This window comes from Nomascus leucogenys, chromosome 10, assembly GCF_006542625.1.
Source record: "Nomascus leucogenys isolate Asia chromosome 10, Asia_NLE_v1, whole genome shotgun sequence".
In the NCBI taxonomy this organism is placed as follows: domain Eukaryota; kingdom Metazoa; phylum Chordata; class Mammalia; order Primates; family Hylobatidae; genus Nomascus; species Nomascus leucogenys.
In genome coordinates this window covers 72,183,654-72,204,426 of record NC_044390.1, presented here as the reverse complement: position 1 = coordinate 72,204,426, position 20,773 = coordinate 72,183,654, and the positions used below count along the sequence as shown (strand labels likewise).

The window sequence follows — 20,773 nt, the reverse complement described above, 5'->3', positions numbered from 1 at the left end:
CCCAACACCTCCCCACCCACCCAAACCCAACCTTCAGGCTATAAAGGCTGAGAGTTTTTGATCTCATTCACCTTTGTATCAATGGGAATATGTGATAAGTGCATACTCATGTCACCTGGATGTGGGGTATTTTGGACTCTCCAGTGACATATTCACAGACTATTTCTTGCCTTGTGTCATTTCTATGGATGTTTGAGACAGTTTCTCCCTTTGTGGTGTCTCAATTTTATTACAGATGATAATATGAACTTCAGCGTTTTTGCAGAGAATGATGCTTATACATACCGCTATGAACAGCTTTTCTCCTGATCTTACAATCTGTGTTTGATCTCTTTACTAGATGGTCACTTTCTATGGCTCGACATTACTGAATAGCTCTGTGCCTCCTGGAGAACCACTGGAAATTAAAGGTGCCAAGAAGCCTGGTCTCGTTACCAAAAATGGACTTGTTCTTTTTGGTAATGATGGAAAAGCAGTGAGTGTTCAATATGGCTGCCTATGAAATAACCTTTTGATTTTCTTCTATAACCCAAGCTATTAAGGGAATAGCTTTCACTCCATTGCTGGCTGGGGAGGAGCTAGCTCTGAGTGCCCTGATGGAGATGAGGTGTCTCAAGATGGGCCCCACAGATCTGCATAGGCTGCCTTGTGTAAAGTGGAAAGAGGCTGGAATTCAGTGGGGAGATAAGGATGTGAATCCCTGCTTCCCACTCTCTGGTCTTGGGCAGGATGATTCTTCCCTTTGAGTCTGTTTTGCCATCTTTATAACAGAGAGGAGAATCTCGTCTGTCTGCCTTCCCAATACCAGATTCTGGGAGGATCAAGTGAAACGGATGTGGCCCTCCTCAGATGCCCCTTGCCACTGATCCACCAGACAGGCACCACCTACACTGCCTGTGCTTAGGAGGGTTGGCCCTGGGCCTCAGTGTGCCCTTGCGAAGCTTCCCAGTTAAGCGTGCAAAGGGAATTTGTAGCTTACAGATATTTTCCAGTTGCTGCAGGATAAATCAGTTCAGACTGTAGGCTTAAGAGTCCCACTAGTTCAGGGTTCTACTCCTAGCTCTATTACTTACTATCTGTGTGGCACTGAGCAAATTACTGAACCTCATTGAGCCTCCCTTTCTGCATCAGTAAAATGAGAATAATAATGGCATCCACCTACATTGGCTTTTATGAAATTAGGTAAGATCCTTCAGCACATGCATGCATTCTTTTTTTTAGTATATGTGCTGCCGAAGCAAGCACCTATGCGTGCATTCTTGAGCGTGGTGCAGGGCAAGTGCTCAGAGGCAGCAGCTGCAGAGTTGCAGCAGCACTAGTGGTGTCTGTTATTTTCATAATAGAGTCTAATTCAAATACCTACATCCAAGTGTCAAATTTTCCAGGACTTATTTTCCATTTTGAGATGTACCTATCCCTAAAACTCACTTTTTCCTTTCTGCTGCCATTATTCAAGTGCCATTTCAGCCCTTTACAAATAATGGTGAATGCTTTTAATCCATATTTTTGTATTTTTCCAAATAAACTTGCCCTTATATGCATATAATCTATAGGACTCCTCCCACCAGCCTCACTTTTGTATTGTCTCAATCCTCAATTTTTATGCTTGTTTTGTTGCTATTTTGTAGCTGATGGTGAGAAATCTGCAGTTTGAAGATGGAAAAATGATCCCTGCCTCTCAGTACTTTTCAGTGGGTGAGACGTCAGTGGTAGAACTGACAGCTGAAGAGGTGAAAGTGGCAGAGGCCATCAAGGTGAACACATGATGACTTAAATCTTACTGTTACCTCGGAAAACTGAAGCATGTTCATAACTGGTACCATCAGTCCTCAAAGTAGTGGGATCAGAACTTTATTTCCTCTTTTTTTGTATTAGCTGCAAGAGGAAATCAACCTCCAAATTCATATGCCCAAACACAGTATATACAAATTGATTTTTCACATAAGTCATCCAAGGCAGTTCCAGGCTGGCACAGGGGTTAGGGGTGAAGTCATTCAGGAACCCAGTTTCTGTTATTTTCAAGGTCTCCCTGGGGGCGTCTCCATTCCAGACAGCCAGAAGGGCAAAGGAGCATGTAGAATGGTGTGGAGGAGGGCTAGGACTGGGGTGGTGCAGGTCACTTCCACTCCTGTTCATTGGCTGCCTCTAACTTGGAGAGGTGCTGAGAAATGTGGTCCAGCTGTGTGTACAGCTGAGTGTACAAGATGAAGAGGGAATTGGTTTGGTGAAGAGCTAGCCCAGTCTCTGCCACATTGTTCTACATGGCACTTCCCTCATAAGAGTTTCCTTTTTGTGTAGGTCATCTGGGCTGGAATTTTAAGCAATGTCCCCATTATTGAAGACTCAACAGACTTCTTTAAATCTGGAGCAAGCTCAATGGATGTTGCCAGGTAAAACCACGACCTTATTGACTCACTAGGGATTCCCTCACTAGAGATTTTGATTTTGGCTTTGACAGTGAAATCCACGCACATCCTTTGTTCTGGATGTGGTTACCTTATCATACCTATCTATGACACATCTTTTTTTTTTTTTTTTTTTTTTTTTTTTTTTTTTTTTTTTTTTTTTTCTGAGATGGAGTTTTGCTCTTGTTGCCCAGGCTGGAGTGCAATGGTGTGATCTCGGCTCACCGCAACCTCTGCCTCCCAGGTTCAAGCGATTCTCCTGCCTCAGCCTCCCGAGTAGCTGGGATTACAGGCATGCGCCACCACACCTGGCTAATTTTGTATTTTTAGTAGAGATGGGGTTTCTCCATGTTGGTTAGGCTGGTCTCGAACTCCTGGCCTTAGCTGATCCACTTGCCTGGGCCTCCCAAAGTGCTGGGATTATAGGTGTGAGCCACTGCACCCGGCCAACACATCTTTATTCTTCATCTTTTTTGCTGTTGTTTCCATGGTCAAGCAGATATATCTATTTATTTCTCTTTGTTGCTAACCAGAAGTTGTTTGCATATCTTCCGTATACCTAAAAAAGCAACCCTTAGAATTGTCTGCATCTTTTAAAAATTTGTCCTTACAGTTTCTTAGCTAATTTTCCTCCAATATGACATCAGAATTGAGAAGCTCTGGGTGAGAATGCTAACACTGAATTTCCTACGCAGCCTGATCCAGAATATTATCTGAATAATATACCTGATATTAATAATAATATTACCAGAATATCTGATACCTGATATTAATTATGCTCTCCCCCAAATCTTTTTTCTCCTACCCTCACCCCCCCATAAATTACCCAGTAAGATAGATCTAGAATGAGGGTTATCAGGCTACTTGCAAGGACAAGTGTAATCACCCAATAGTCAGAATTTCTCCACAGAGGTTTAGAGCAAGTTGAAAGGGCTGGAGTCCCAGAAAGCCTCTATCGCAAGGAAACTGGACCAGGATCCTACTGGTGCAGCATCTTTCAGAGGTGTTTTTCTTCGAGTAACTGGGATAACGAGACAGCTGGAGCTCACCAGGGACTGTGCAGTCCCTTGATGGTGGGTACAGAGAATAGAAGCTAAGAGGATTTGATCCCAGGCCACATTGTGGCCATTCACTAATTAAACAAGGCAAAAATGTTCCTCCTCTTGACAAAATCCTTCATATTGACAAAGCAATGTTTCTGATGAATATTCTATCTATTCACTCATTTACTTAACAACACTGACTGAACACTTACTACATGTCAGAAACAGTTTTAGCACTGGGGATACAGTGTAAACTAGACAAGGTCCCTTTATTCATGGAAGTTTTATTCCAGAAATCAAAAACAATCATTTCAAGAGCACACAGTGTTTTCAAAAGTCAAGAGTTTCGGCTCCTCAAATTATAGATTTCTCAGCTGTGATTCATGAGTTCCCAGAAACTTCTAATTAGCTTAACTAAATATTTCAATACCACATTATGACGATTATTATTACAGATAGGGCCTCACTCTATCGCCTAGGCTGGAGTGCAGTGGTGTGATCACAGCTCACTTGTACCAGCAGCCTTGAACTCCTGGGATAGCCATCCTTTCATCTCATCCTCCCTAGTAGTTGGGATTACAGGCATGAGCCATCACACCTGGTACGTCACACACAGTACTGTATTATTATTATTATTATTGAGACAGAGTCTCGCTCTATTGCCAGGCTGGAGTGTAGTGGCGCAATCTTGGCTCACTGCAACCTCTGTCTCCCAGGTTCAAGCGATGCTCCTGCCTCAGCCTCCCAAGTAGCTGGGATTATAAGCAGATGCCACCACGCCCAGCTAATTTTTGTATTTTTTAGTAGAGACGGGGTTTCACCATGTTGGCCAGGGTGGTCTCGATCTCCTGACCTCGTGATCCACCCGCCTCGGCCTCCCAAAGTGTTGGGATTATAGGTGTGAGCCACCGCACCCGGCCAGTACTGTATTATTCTTTTTTTTGTTTTGTTTTGTTTTGCTAGCAAGATACTCCTGCAGGAATTACTCATTTTCTGTTTGAGTGTCTGGCTCACCATAATCATCTGATATTATTATCTTGATTACAAAGGTACCATCTCTTTTAGAGAATAAATGATTGAACCACAACCATGGTGAACTTTCTACATACACCACTGCTATTCAAGAAATGTCAGATAACAGCTGTAATTTGACAAACTAACAGTGGAAATCAAAGGATTGGAAAGGACTTCAAAAATTATATTGACCTACTGCATATGGTTCTAGCTAGTACCTATGTTAACTACGTAATACAAACAAATGTCCATCTTATACTTGTAATTTAGAGAAAATAGTCTACAATATGACATTCATTTCTCATAATCTTTAGTTAGGAAAGTGTCTTTGTTTCTTACTCCTTGAGTATATATGAAAGGAAAGGAGTTGACTTTATATGATCCTTGCTACCTTGCTTATAAGTAATTAAATATTTTTGCCTTGATTTCTTTTTAGTCACAGATAAAGTTTTAAAAAACTGCCACTGTCCTTCCAGATATATTTTTAATTTCTTGCCCCTAGTCTTATCAATTTCTCTGATGAGTATCACAGAAGATCTCATAGGATATAAATAGGCAGGTGATGTAAGTCTTACCTCACAACAACTTGACAAATGCAAATAACACAATCTTCCTAACCCCCTTTAAAAATCTAAGTAACGCGAAGCTGGTTCTTACTTTAAGGCTGGTTGAAGAGATCAGGCAGAAATGTGGTGGGCTTCAGTTGCAGAATGAAGATGTCTATATGGCCACCAAGTTTGAAGACTTTATCCAAAAGGTCGTGAGGAAACTGAGAGGAGAAGATCAAGAGGCGGAGCTCATTGTAGATTATGTAAGCTTTTCCTTGACATTGCAACCCTGAATCAGTGAGATCCATACACTGTAAAAGACTGCTGTGCCTGTTGCCCATTTGTTTTTATATTTATGACCTTTAAAAAACAACAGCTTTACTGAGATCTAATTCAGATGGCATAAAATTCCCTTTTAAAATGTGCATTTTGGGTAGTTTTTAATATATTCACAGGGTTGTGCAACTATTACGCCATCCAATTTTGGAACATTTTCATCATCCCAAAAAGAAGCCCTGTACCCATTGGCAGTCATTCTTTACTCTTCCAGGACTACCTCATACAAAAAAATATTCCAAAATTGGATAGCATGATAGTTCCTAGAAAATGCTAACCTCTTTTCTGTCTCTGTGGATTTTCCTATTTTAGAGATTTCATATAAATAGAATCATATAACATGTGGCTTTTTGTTTCTGGCTTCTTTCTTTCAGCATAATGTGTCCAAGGTTTATCCATGTTGTATCATCATTTCATCCGTTTTTCTGGCCAAGTAATATTCTATTGTATAAATATAACACGGTTTGTTTACCCATTCATCAGTTGATGTACATTTGGGTTGTTTCTACTTTTTGGCTATTATGAATAATGCTATGAAAATTCATATATAAGTTTTTGCATGAACATATGTTTTCAATCTCTTGGGTATGTACCTAAGAGTGGAATTGATGAGTCATACAGTAACTCTATGTTTAACTTTTTTGAGTAACTGCCAAACTGTTTTCCGAAGTGGCTACACCATTATGTAATCCCACCAATGAATGAGGGTTTCAACTTCTTCATATCCTCGCCAATATTTGCTCTCATCTGTCTTTTCTCTTTTAGTTGTCATAGTGAGTGTAAAGCGGGATCTCATTGTGGTTTTGATTTGTACTCCCTAATGACTACTGATGTTGAACATTTTGTCATATACTTATTGGGCATTTGTATTTCTTCTTTGGAGAAATGTCTGTTCTTTCAAATCCTTAGCTCATTTTAAAACTGGCTTGTCTTTTTATTGCTGAGTCTTAAGAGTCCTTCGTATATTTTGGATACTAGATCCTTATCAGATATAAGATTTGCAAATGTTTTCTCTCATTCTGTAGATTTGCTGAAAACTTTGAGTGTCCTTTGACACACAACAGGTTTTAATTTTGATGAAGTCTAATTTATCTATGCTCTTTTACCACTTGTGCTTTCTGTGTGTCTTGTCTGACACCTTTTTATTCCTCTATTTCTCCTTCACTGCTTTCTTTTGTGTTAAATATGTCTAGTATGCCTTTTAATCCCTTATTTTTAATTTAACTGTATTTTTAAGCTATTTTCTTAGTGATTGCCTTGAGGATTATAATTAACATTTTTTCTTAAAATGATCTAGTTCAGATGAACACCAACTTAATAGTATAGGAAAGCTTTGCTGTAACATAGTTGTTGCATACTCCCCTAATTTGTGCCATTATTGTCATATGAATTATGTCTTTATACATCGAGCCCACTAACACAATTTTATAATTATTGCTTTATGAAGTTGTATTTTTAATGAGATAGAGTTAAAAAATATATTTATACCAATGTTTATATTTACCTATGTAGTTACCTTTACCAGTACTCTTTTATTTCTTCATGTGTATTCAAGTTAATTGTCTAGTGTCCTTTCATTTCAACTTGAAGGATTCTTCTCAGTACTTTTTGTAGGCCAGGTATGCTAGCAATCAATTTTCTGTTTTTGTTCATTTGGGAATGTTTTAATTTCTCCTTCATTTCTGAAGGATATTTTTGTTGAGTATAGAATTTTTGAATGGTATTTTTCTTTTATCATTTTAAATATTTCATCATATTGCCTTCTGGCCTTCATGGTTTCTGATAAGTCAACTGTTAATTTTATTAAGGACTCTTTTGTATGATGAGTTCCTTCTCTCTTGCTGCTTTTGAGATTTCCTCTTTGTCTTTTGATAATTTGTTATGATGTGTCTAGGGGTGGAGGCTTTGAATTTTCCCATTAGAATTTGTTGAGCTTCTTGGATTGTGCATTCTTGAACTGTGCAAGTTAATGTTTTTCATCAAATTTAGAAAATTTTCAGCTATTCTTTCTTCAAATATTTTTCCTTTCCCTTCTCATTCTCCTCTCCTTCTGGGATTCCTTTTATGCATATGTTGGTATACTTGATGGTATCCCATAAATCTCTGAGGCTCTGATCATTTTTCTTTATTCTTATTCCTTCCTGTTCAGGCTTTTTCACCTTCTTGAATTTGCTATTGGGTCCCTCTAGTGAATTTTTTATTTCAGTTATTGCACTTTTCAACTTAAGCATTTTTATTTGGTTCTTTTTAAAGTAATTTTTATCTCTTAATTGATATTCTCTGTTTGGCAAGACATTATTCTCTTACTTTCCTTTAATTCTTTAGACATGGTTTCCTTTAGTTCATTGAACATATTTACAAAAGCTTATTGAAAATCTTTCTTTAGCAAATCCAATGTCTCGGCTTCTCTAGGGATGGTTTCTATTAGCTGCTTTTTTTTCACTTGTCTATAGGCCATACTTTCCTGTTTCTTTGCACGTCTTGTAATCTTTTGTTGAAAGGTGGTCATTTAAAATAATAGAATGTGGTAACTCCAGAAGGCAGACCTTCTCCCCATCTCCCTTCATGACATTTGTTGCTGTTGCTGCTGCTGCTTTTTGTTGTTGTTGTTCAATGACTTGATAATTCTGTAAAGTCTTTATTTTTTATTGTTTGCCACTACTGAAGTCTCTGTTCAGTTACCTTAATGGTCATATAATGATTGGGCATAGATTTTCTTAGACACCTTGAGCCAATAAGTCTCCCAGCATTTGTGAGGGGGCTCTGTGTGTGTGCTGGGATATACCTTCAGTGCTCCAGCAGGCAGTTTACAACTCTGCCTTACCTTCACACTTCCTGCCTGCACAGAGCCTCAAAGTCATCCAGAATTAAGAGATAAGGGCCTTCTGAGGTCTTTTCTGGGCACATGCACAAGCCCTGCTTGTATATTGGTCTTCTGGATTCCCAGGAATATGTCAGAGCTTTTCAATGCCTCTTACGGATATCTCATTCCCAGTTATTCCTCTTAAGTTTTTTGGTCAGCCATTTTTTAGTGGCTGTGGGCAGCTGCAATATTAAATAATTGCCACTGATTATTTTTGACCAATGTCCCAGGAATAGGGCTGTTTGTGCATAACAAGCTCTGAGTCAGATCAAATAAAGACAAGCCCAAGCCAGGCATGGCAGCATATGCCTGTAGCCTCAGCTACTCAGGAGGCTGAAGCAGGAGGATCACTTGAGTCCAGGAGTTTGAGGCTGTGATGCACTTGATCACACCTGTGAGTAGCCACTACACTCCAGCCTGGATAACACAGTGAGACCCTGCCTCTAAAAAGAGAAAATCTCTGAGAGTGGAGCTTTTCAGGGAGCTGCCAGGCAGGCCAAATAGTAACAGTTCTTCGGGATGAGGCTTGTGAAGAGCTCCAGACCCATTTCATCCCCACCAGGGGCCACTAGGCTGCTGGTTTTCACAGCTACCATACTTGCAATGATGTTGGTTTTTCAAGGCTATTGCAGAGCTTTTGAGAAAGATGGGAATAAGGCAGTTAATACACCATAAAGCTCACTTTTCTTACTGTGATTCAGCTATTCTTCTTGAAATGGATTATTGTAAGCCTTTGGTTAATTTCCAGAGTTCTGAGAGAAGTGATTTTTAACAATACTTTCTAGTGTTCTCATTGCTTTTATGAAGGAGTGGATTTTCAGAGGTCCTTACTTTACTGTCCCAGAAGTGCTTCTCACCCATTTGTTTTTAATAAGAATTAGGCAAATCTGAAAAGCAGTTTAGCATTATCTGGTTAAGAACATGAATTTTGGAGTCAGACCAACCTAAGTTTGAATCCAAGTAGCATGGCTTACTAGCTGTGTGACCTTGGGCAAGTTACTTAACTTCCCTAAGCCACAGTTTGCTCCTATTATTACCCTCCATTATTATTACCTCCATTATTATTATTTCCTCCATTATTTTTACCCTATTTATAGAGTATATAATTTGATTCTCCCAACAACTCTCTGTGGTGGATGTTATTAGATAATATTATTATTATTACCCTATAGATTGGGTAATTATTATTACCTGTAAAACATTCTAGTATGCACATAATATGAAATGTCTTCTGTTACTTGACTCATATCACCCGATTTATAGGGTAATAATATTATATAATGATAATATATTATATAATAATGATAATATCTACCTCAAAGAATTGTTACGAGAATCAAATTAGGTGTTATATGTAAGACATTCAGCATATTCCCAGAATGATAATTTTAGAAAAGTGGACTGTTTGTAGAGACTGAACACATCAATTCCCATGAAATTTCCTACATTATATCCCACATAAACACAATGGAAATAGCTCATAGATCATGAGCACTCAGGGTGGGAAATGGCAAGAGACCTTCTTGCTATTTTTTGTTTCTTTTTAAAGCACTGACAATTCCTCTCTGTGAAATAATTTCTTAAATAATTAAATTTCCTTTTTAATACCTTGCATTGATATATTACCTCAGTTTTTCTTCACAATAACTGTATGAAGGCAGTATCATTATCCCCATTGCATTGTTGAAAAAAACTGATCCTCATCAAAGTTCATTGACTAACCTCAATTTGCTTGCCAGCCACTAGCAGAGAGTACAATTTAGGCAACACATGTGTAACAGACAAAAAGTGAAAACCGAGAGGAACTTAAGGAAAGCAAACTTAAAATGGCACCAGTGTAAAAGGAAACCTATTGACAAAGGTATTTTCAATGATTTCAATGAAAGCAATAGCTGCGCTCCACCAATGCTGCCAGTAGATGGTGGTGTTTCCATTATCTAGAGGTCTTGTGAGTTAACTTTATCTGTTAAGAAAGAAGATCTGAAATCTGTATAAAGCCTGGCCTAGAGCACTTCCGTCTTCCCAGCTTCTAACCTCCTGCCCCAGTGGCCAAGGCAAGCATCTTGAGGCCCAAATCTCACATATGCATGTCTTCTGTATGGCTGGAACTAGAATTCCATTGACTTCTCCCTCTGCATTCGTGACTATGCTTCTTTATTGCTGTTTGACATCAAATTGGTAAACACGGAAATCCATTGAATCTATTAATATAATTCTCTCAGGTTTCAAAGGAGGTCAATGAAATGATGGTAAAAATGCCGTACCAGTGTTTCATAAATGGACAGTTCACAGATGCAGACGATGGAAAGACTTACGACACTATCAACCCAACAGATGGATCTGTGAGTAATTCTTTAGTGTGAGTAGTGATCGCTGGTCGTGGATTTTTAGTTAATACACCGTTGTAAAAGAGGCAGTCTTAAGAAGCCCTTTTATTCTGTCACTCTGTCTCTAAGCACTTCACACAAATGTACTTCACGCTTTTCCTTCAATGACTCAATTCTGGTACCAGCTGCTATTAACTGTAGTAACCTATTTTATAGAACATTTATGATAAATTTAGACAGGTAGCTTTACCTATACACACCAGAGGCACTCATCTGCACAGAGATAGATATGAAAAAAATTTCCAGACTTTGAAGACTCATGGCAAGAAATTCAGCTTTCCTAAGGCACTGGAAGAACTACAGAGTCTTCCATCTTCCTAAATGTGTTCTTCCATAAAGTAGTATGATATGAGAAGTACCAAATTTCTGGTTCACAATTTTCATATTAAAAATGTTCTTTTTCTTTACCATAGTACTGGATATACTCATTTCTCATCATAACATTTTTTTAAAATCAGTAATACTCTATTTTTTCTATTAATACAATATTAATTTCAAGAACCATATTTTCATATCTCTCATGTGACCTATTTTTACTTACTTTGAAATAGACAATATGCAAAGTATCCTATGCTTCTTTGGCGGATGTTGATAAAGCAGTAGCAGCAGCAAAAGATGCTTTTGAAAACGGTGAATGGGGAAGAATGAATGCAAGAGAAAGAGGAAGATTGATGTACAGGTATTTCTATTTTTTATTTTTTAGAAAAGTAAGTCTGGTAGAGATAGGGTTTCACTATGTTGGCCAGGCTGGTCTCAAATTCCTGACCTCAGGTGATTCGCCCGCCTCAGCCTCCCAAAGTGCTGGGATTACAGGCGTGAGTGGTGGCACGTGCCTGTAGTCCCAGCAACTCAGGAGGCTGAGGCAGAAGAATTGCTTGAATCTGGGAGGTGGAGGGTGGAGTGAGCCGAGATCGCACCACTGCACTCCAGCCTGTGTTAGAAAGCAAGACTCTGTCTCAAAAAAAAAAAAAAAAAAAAAAAGACAAGAAAAGCAAAGCAAAGCAAGTCTACTACCTTTGGATATTGACTAACATTGCCAAGATTTTAAAAATTCCTGCAAAACATTCTAGTATTCACCTAATATGAAATATGTCTTCTGTTACTTGACTCATATTAAATCCTATATATGTTGATTATGTTAGTATTGCTTGCATCAGGCAGGTCCCAGCTGGAAAAGAAGTTTAATAAAGAACTGTTCACAAAGACATGGGCGAGGTCAAAGAAATCCAATAAAGGATACTGAAACATCCAAGCAGGGCTAGCAGCAGGGGGAAGCTGCTATGTCTTCAAGGTCGGAAGGAGCTGTTACTGGAATCTGGCAAGATCTGTAGACACAGGAGAAAACCACACTGCAGTGGAGGGACGTGGCAGCTTCTGAACCACAGCCTATCGGCGAGGGAGCCAGGGAATCCAATTCCCCAGCCACTTTTTCCTTCAGTTCACCAATATTCTGTGGGTGCCTCCCAGTGGCCTCTCACTGGCCAAGCCCAATGGGAAAGCAAGGGAGCCAGGTGATGTAATCTATAAAGGTCATTCACCAGGGTCAAGGTCACAGAGCAGGGTGGAGAATGGATACAGAGAGCAGCAAGTGGACAATATCCAGTACCCCGTTGTTTTAAAAAAACATTTTATATCAACTTGATGTGTAAGGAATAGGAACAAGGAAGAAAAATAATAAGGACTGGGAAGAATATTATAAATCAGTAATGAAGGATGCCAGAAGTAATTAGATTCAATCATAAATTCCATTTGCTGTATACCTAAAATTCAGTATTGGACCTAGATCAATAGATCTCTTAGAGCAATGATATGATTTGGCTGTGTCCCCACCCAAATCTCATCTTGAATTGTAGCTCCCATAATTCCCACGTGTCATGGGAGGGACCCAGTGGGAGGTAATTGAATCATGGGGGCAAGTCTTTCCTGTGCTATTCTTATGAAAGTATATAAGTCTCACGAGATTTGATGGTTTTATAAAGGGCAGTTCCCCTGCACATGCTCTCTTGCCTCTTTCCTTTATAAATTGCCCAGTCTTGCGTATGTCTTTATTAGCAGCATGAGAACGAACTAATACAAGCAAGATCTGGAACAAAGATTGTGGGAGGGAGATTTCAAGCTGGACTCCAGAGTGGCCCCAAAGGAGCAGCTCAGAGAACCACTGCAAATACAGAAGAAAAATAAATAGAGAAGTTGAACGTAAAAGATGAATTTTTACTGAATCATAGTCATTATACAGTCCTGCACTTACCTTCCCATAAAACCGAACACCAAACAGAAATCTGTCGTAGTGTTTGTAATTCATTGTGTACGTTGCTATCTTGTCTCTGCAGTTAGTGTTGGAAATATTTTTGTGCCAACTGGAAATTCTCAAATGTTCATGGGTTCTCAGAAGTGTGGGTTCTGGGAATGTGGTTCCAATGACTGGTCCTGGCTCAGTCATTGTTCTACTTCTTACACATAGATGAGGCAAGTTATATATGCTTCCAATACCCTCTGCTTCTCCTTTGTAATTCTTGAAACAAATGATTTATGAAAATATTTGTTTAATGTCTTTCTTTCCTACTGGACCATGATCTCTATAAGGGCAGAGATCTGATCCATATGTGTTTACCTCTGAATTCTCCGTCCTTAGGATACTGCATCATATGTGACAGGAGCTCAATCAATACTTGTTGAATTTATTTCTTTCACTGACCACACAGACTTGCAGACCTACTGGAAGAGAACCAAGAAGAGCTGGCAACTATTGAAGCCCTTGATTCAGGGGCTGTCTATACCCTGGCCCTGAAGACACACATTGGAATGTCTGTGCAAACATTCAGATATTTTGCTGGCTGGTGCGACAAAATTCAGGTAAGCACAAATATTATTTGTTCTGAAAGAAAAAGGGACTGACATTGATTAGTTTGTACCAGGCACTGTGTCAGATCCTCTTTTTATGTAGATTTTTTTACACCAACATAACAGGGTTGTCTCGGTCTATTTTATGCTGCTGTAACAGAATACCCGAGACTAGGTAATTTATAAAGAACAGAAATTTATTCTCTTACAGTTCTGGAGGCCGGGAAGTCTAAGATAAAGGTGCCAGCAGGTTTGGCCTCTAGTTTTAAGATGGTGCCTTGTAGTATATCCTCTGGAGCAGAGGAACAGTGTGTCCTCACCTGGCAGAAGAGTAGAAGAGAGTGAACCCACTGCTGCAAGCCCTTTTTATAGAGGCATTGATCCGTTCATTAAGGTGGGGCCCTCATGACCTAAACACCTCCTATTAGGCCCTACCCCCCAACACTGTGGCATTAGGGGTTAAGTTTCCAGCACATGCATTTTAGGAGACACTTTCAGGCCCTAGCAATGGTTATAACAGCTACGGGAAGTAAATGGATAGCTCTTATCCCCTTATTACATGTGAGCAAACAGAGGCTTGAGGACATGGATGCCTTTCCTATAATTCGTAGCAAGTAACCCATACAACCAGATTTGAAGTCAAGATTTTCTGAATCTAAAGTCTAATGATATTCTTTGCGCTATACTATAATATCTCTTGAGGATGTTGAATAGTTTTCTAGACATTGTGGAGAAGCCTAGTGTCATGTAGGGTTTACAAATTCAAATACCTACAGAGGCCAGAGAGCTACCGTAGATGGTGGAAGCAGACTGAGTATAAGAAAAACTTTGTCTTTGAACATGTGTCCCAAGAGAAATAAATTTTTTAAAAAGTTTTTTTTTCTTTCTTTTGAGATGGAGTCTTGTTCTGTCGCCTGGGCTGGAGTGCAGTGGCACCATCTCAGCTCACTACAACCTCTGCCTTCTGGGTTCAAGCAATTCTCCTGCCTCAGCCTCCCTAGTAGCTGGGATTACAGGTGTGTGCCACCATGCCCAGCTAATTTTTGTATTTTTAGCAGGGACAGGGTTTCACCATGTTGGCCAGGCTGGTCTCGAACTCCTGACCTCAAGTGACTCACCTGCCTTGGCCTCCCAAAGTGCTGGGATTACAGGCATGAGCCACCGCACCTGGCCAAAAAAAATTTTTTTTAAAGAAAAATTTTGATAAAGACACAGGAATAATAAATAAATATTTCATTTTACTGTATGATAATAAATAGCAAACACCAGGTGATCAATGGCAACAACACTAGCTCCAGCACTGGGGATACAAAAGGGAGAGGTAGGGCTTGTAGCAAACTGCAGTATGCATGTTCCTCATAGACTCATAATAACCACTGCAGTACCAGTCATTGCAACCACATTCCCAGCAGCAAAAAGAAGGAAGTGAGAAAGGGGGAGTGGTAAGAGGAATTTAACAAAGCATTCTTACCTTCCCAGTACCTTTTGCTCATATCCCTCCTTGGCTGTCTCTATCTGCTAAGGAGACTGGGAAACATCATATTTCGTCTGCGTACATTGCTGCCACCAATGTTAATATACAGTCAGACAGACCTGAGTCCAAGTCTCAGCTTTGGCCCATATCAGCCGATGTTGTTAAAGTTATTTTCTCTCTCAGAACCTTACTTTCTTCCTCTATAAAATGGTCACAATAATACATACTTTGCAAGTTATGTTTTGAGGACTGGAAACAAGTATTTGTACACTACAGGATTAGATAAGTCTGCAACATAGCAGGTTTGCAGAAAAATGAAGTTTTTATTGTAGTTCAGCCACAAAGTCATGCATATATTGATATTTACTAATGGTAGTTCAGGTCCACCTCTTATCCCCAATTATGAAACCCAAATAGTTCTGAAACCTGAAAACTGTTTGATTGGTTCAAACTCATTTGATGCCAAACCCTGACCTAAATGAACATAATCTATTAATAATATTTATTTACATCACTTAGAGTGAATATTCGTATGTTTCAGTGAATAAATACTAGTGTGTTTGATTATGGGAGGCTTACCCAAATCCTGCTGGGGTAGTAGATAATATAAGGTATATGCACTATATTACACTTCTAAAGTCCAAAAATTTCTGAATTCCAAAACATAACTGGCTACAAGTGTTTTTAAGAAATTGTACACCCTATTAGTAGTAGCAATAATATTTTATGTGGCAAAGCAAATGAATAGCTTTCCTTAAAGGCTACTATTGTGAATGTGTTAGGATTAAGTTGGCTGCATATAACAGCCAACTTATTCCTGTTTTTTTTAATCCTATTATTTTTCTCTCACTTTCAAGGAGTCCAGAGACAGGCAGTCAGGACTAGTATGTGAGATGCAAACTCTTTTTCTGTCTTTGCCAGGCCATCTTTAGTACCATGTGACCTCCACCCTGAAGGTTGACTCATGGTCTCAAGAAAACCACTGCAGTGCCAGCCATTTCAGCAATAGTCTAAACAGGAAGAAGGAGGAAGCAGACATGGAGGGAAGAATAAAAGAGTTGAGTTAGCCTAGTTTAAGTAGCATTCCCCTTCCAATGCCTTGTGCTTATATCTTCCACTGACCATCCCTAGTCTGGAGAATGGGAACCATAGTATTTGATCTGGGCATATTCCTGTCCCCATTATTAATATAGGGATTCTGTTACTAAGGACAGAGGGGAGAGTGGAGAATACGCAGGCAGTTCACATTCTCTGCCAGGCCAAGCAATTAAGAATGGACTAAATTAGAATTATGTTTATTCTCCTGTGTTTCATGGTTCTCCTGAGAAACAAATAGCTGTTCCTTCTTTGGCATGAATATAGTTCTCATCAACAAACACTCTTTTCATATCAGCTAACAAAAAGTAAGAGAGGAAGACAGAAAATGGATCCTTTGAGATGAAATTTACTTATTTAAATTAGTAAAATAAGTATCAACTTTTCTTATTCTTTAGGGTTCTACTATTCCAATCAACCAGGCCCGTCCAAATCGCAATCTGACCTTCACCAAGAAAGAGCCACTCGGGTAAGATAAGGAGAGTGCCTGCCTCTGAGTGAATCATGAGTTGTGTTATTTGAAACAACTAAGCATGTCAAATTTCTTCCCCTGCAGTGTCTGTGCCATTATTATTCCCTGGAACTACCCACTGATGATGCTGGCATGGAAGAGTGCTGCGTGTTTGGCAGCAGGCAATACCTTAGTGCTCAAGCCAGCACAGGTAAGGCCTTTGTGCAGAATTGCCTCCTCTCTTATATCCAGTACTTCAAAAAAGTGACATATATTTATCAATAGCAAACAAAAATGAGATTGTATGACATTTTTCTCATATATGATGGACAACTTTTCATGTCAGTAAATATTCATTTTTAATAGCTACCTAATACATTGTATGGAGATTCCACAATTTAAAATTTTCATAATAATAGAAGCAAGCATGATGCACATCAGTGAAGTCCATTGACTTTCTACGAACCAACTCAATTCTTGCAAAATGCCAAGTGCCCAACAATTAGGGAATTATTTAGAGTAATTATGAGACATCAAAAAAAGTATTATGCAGGTATTCAAACTTAATTGTCGAAAATGTTGTAAAGGCAGAGGTTGCAGTGAGCCGAGATCTTGCCACTGCACTCCAGCCTGGGCAACAGAGTGAGACTCTGTCTCACAGAAGAAAAAAAATATATAGTGAAGATGTAGAAGATGAGGGAAAAGCATGTAAAAGAATGTCTGTAATTATAAAAATATATCCAGATGGGTAACAAGAAAATACTTTTAAGAAATAGTTCAGGTAGTTTTCAAAAAAAACTCTTAATGCTACAAAAGCTTTTGAAGAAAAAAATACGGCAGCCAAGTTAACACTGGCTGAGCCTTTACTATATAAAGTGCACTATGTAAAATAAGAAGAAAAATAAACTTCTTACTTAGGTTTCTGTTATATGCAGGTAACTTTACTATGTAGTAGGCATTTTGAGGTGCATAAGTCATGGAGAAAACTTGGTCTTTATTCTAGAAGAGTTTATAATTTGTTACCTCTCAACTCTTCTATTTCTTCTTTCAGAGCTTAAAAAAATACAGTTTCATCTGGCATAGCTACATGGTCATGTGGCCATGGCCATTTTGTTTTAATCATTAAAAACGATTTTATTTGAAAAAGTAGGTATACGTTCAAAGTTTTCAAAATTCAAAAGATACAAAGAGGTAGATAGTGAAATGTCTCCCTTCTATCATTATTCCCCAGCCAACCAGTTTACCTCCCAGAGACAACCAATGTGATTAATTGTTATCTATTAGTGGCTTAGATATTCCAGAGATAGTCTCTACATATATATATATGTGTATATTTATGAATATGTAGTTTTATATGTATATGTAGAGAGATATATATTATTATATGTAGATATATATTATTATATATGTGTATATGTATATATTGCTAATTAATGGGCATAAAGTTTCAATTACTGACCAGGTGAGGTGGCTCATGCCTATAATCCCAGCACTTTGGGAGGCCAAGGCGGGTGGATCACTTGAGGTCAGGAGTTCAAGACCAGCCTGGCCAACACGGTAAAACCCCATCTCTACTAAAAATACAAAAAATTAGCTGGGCGTGGTGGCGGGTGCCTGTGATCCCAGCTACTCCAGAGGCTGAGGCAGGAGAATCGCTTGAATCTGGGAGGCAGAGGTTGCAGTGAGCGGAGGTCACACCATTGCACTCCAGCCTGGGCAACAAGAGTGAAACTCTGTCTCAAAAAACAAACAAACAAACAGACAACTTCAATTATGTAAGATGAGTAAGTTCTAGAGGTCCTTTGTGCAACATTGTACCTATAGTTATTAATACTGTATTTTACACTTCAAAATTTGTTGAGAGTAGAGCTCACATTAAATGTTCTTACCACAATAAAATTTTTTAAAACACACACAAAAAGTAGCATTCAATATACTTAGCAAAAAGAAAAGTCTTCCTTTTTTTAGCAGTTTCCATTGTATAGATTTCTATGTTATATTTTACTTATATATGTCCTCAGGATAAAGGCAACGCAAAACAACAACAACAAAACAACCAAATACATATTGAACTCTAATTGATAGGCTTCTTTTCCATAGGGACATAGCTTAACAATTCTCAAATTACTTTCTCTATGTTTTAGGATTAAGCAAATAAGTAAATATATTGTGGATAATGGGAGCCATGTCTCTCTTTTTTGGAGAAGAGAATGACAAATGTAAAAAGGGCAGAAGGATAGAATCGACCCTGAGATATCAGATAAAGGTATTAGTGTAAACTCATGGGTTTTGATGTATTTAGATAGCTAAATAAAGAAATGGATATAGGTATATGAGGGATAGATACACACATACATATAGACGTGTGTGTGTGTGTTGTGTATACATACATCTCTTTCCCAGCTCTGTCTGCTAGGAGGGCCTAGAAGCAATGACCCCTCAATAATGTCCAGATATCCTGGTTTCTAAAATACCATTCTTCACTCAAAGAAACTTGGGCTCTTTGGAGAAGTAGCTGGAGTAGGGAAGAATCAAGATGAATCTGAAATATCTTGTTGGGCCTGAAAGCAATGTAATGCTCAAAGAGTAATAGGGGGCACATCAGAATGATAAGGGGCCGTACTGAAGGGACTGCCTCAGCCAAATCTAGAACAATTGAACATCAAAATCAACAACAATAGTAAACGATGATAACCTGCTGATTACAGTAAGAATCTGATATTAATTAATTAAACAGAAAGGAAAACACTTAGAGAGTCAACTAGTACACGTAAAAGGAATGATGGAATTGGAAAATCACCATTTGGCAACCATCATAATACTTCAGGATTATTATCCAGAAATTATCCATGGATACTAAAACTAGTGGATAAAAATTTGAGGAGTATCTCCCCACAAAATATTTATTAACTACAATGTATAAAATAGTAACTTACAGTGATGAAAGTTTGCAGACCACATTTGCCAAATAATCAAAATTAGCTTTCCAGTATTGGGACTATTCTACAGCACGTGTCTCCTGATGTGATGTCCTGAGAAAAGCTAAGCATCGCTCCGGTGGCATTGTTCCCAAAAGTGCATAACTTGAATCTAATCATGCAAAAACATCAGACAAATCCAGACAAAGAGACTTTGTATGAAATAACTGGCCTGTACTCTTCAAAAATGTCAGTGTAATGAAATAGAGAAGAGGACTCAGAAATTCTCCTAGATTACTGGAGACTACAGATAGAACTAAATGTAATGCAGATGTTGGATTGGATTTTCTTTTGCTATAAGACATTATTGGGATAATTGGTGAAATCTGAATGTGGTCTGCAAATCATGTGTTCTATCAGTTAATCTCCTGATTTTGATAATTGTACTACGGTTATGTAAAAGAATTTGTTTTATAGAAAATGCACACAGAAGTATTTAGAAGTATGGGGTATGTCTTTACCATATTCTTACACAGTTCAGAAAAAGATATTCCTTAAATTTATCTTTAAAAAATAGTTTAGAAAAATATATAAAGATAAAGCAAATGCAGTAAAATGTTAACATTTGAGGAATCTGAATGGAAATGTATATAAGGAATACTTGTACTATTTTTGCATCTTTTTGTAAGTGTGAAATTATGGCAAAAAAATAAGACAATGTACAATAAAAATAAAATGAGCTCTAGTGCAGCTATCAAAGGAAAACTGGGTTCTGGGCTAAAGGTCAGGTTAGAGCCTGAAGAAGGTAATTGCTGTCTGCTTCTCCTCAGGTCACACCCTTGACTGCTTTGAAGTTTGCAGAACTGTCTGTCAAAGCAGGCTTTCCAAAGGGGGTCATCAACATCATTCCAGGCTCAGGTACGCTACTAAATCACCGACTGTGCTATAACTAATGAATGGTATTGGGGTAGCTGAGTGGCTCTTTACCACTAGAGACTTGTCCTGAATTATAACTGTATTAAAACTAAATACGATTCACCAAACAATTAAGGATGAATATACTTACCATGTGCTAAAATCTTAAAATGGAAATACAGTGGTGGGTGAGTGGCAGTGGGAAGGGGGGTTGTACAGTCATGTAAAATTACCCTAAGATGTTCCATTTTGATTTTCTAAAACTACTCTGGAAGATACAAATCAAGCCTTACCCATCATTATTTTGGGAGTCTGATAATTTCATAAAGGGTATTATTTTAGACTTTTATCAGTTTGCAATTAATACAGAAAATGTAAAACTAAGGTGTCAATGAGAGCTTAGAAATCTACTTCAATGAATTTAAAGCCATCTTCACTATAAGAATTTGAGTAAGGTTTTTTTTTGTTTTTTTTTTTTTTTTT

The 20,773-nt window shown here is 38.3% G+C and overlaps 1 protein-coding gene across 2 annotated transcripts in view; it reads left to right on the top strand.

The window, feature by feature from the left end:
• Window positions 1-20,773, top strand: part of ALDH1L2 (aldehyde dehydrogenase 1 family member L2) — a 60,278-nt gene that overhangs the window by 19,828 nt on the left and 19,677 nt on the right. For both annotated transcript variants that reach the window (XM_003269956.3, XM_030821291.1), the window contains 10 exons: window positions 341-475; window positions 1,629-1,754; window positions 2,299-2,390; window positions 5,126-5,273; window positions 10,432-10,551; window positions 11,148-11,275; window positions 13,299-13,449; window positions 16,405-16,475; window positions 16,563-16,668; window positions 20,206-20,293. In XM_003269956.3, the coding sequence (XP_003270004.2) occupies window positions 341-475; window positions 1,629-1,754; window positions 2,299-2,390; window positions 5,126-5,273; window positions 10,432-10,551; window positions 11,148-11,275; window positions 13,299-13,449; window positions 16,405-16,475; window positions 16,563-16,668; window positions 20,206-20,293 (1,165 nt within the window). The remainder of the gene's footprint in view (window positions 1-340; window positions 476-1,628; window positions 1,755-2,298; window positions 2,391-5,125; window positions 5,274-10,431; window positions 10,552-11,147; window positions 11,276-13,298; window positions 13,450-16,404; window positions 16,476-16,562; window positions 16,669-20,205; window positions 20,294-20,773) is intronic.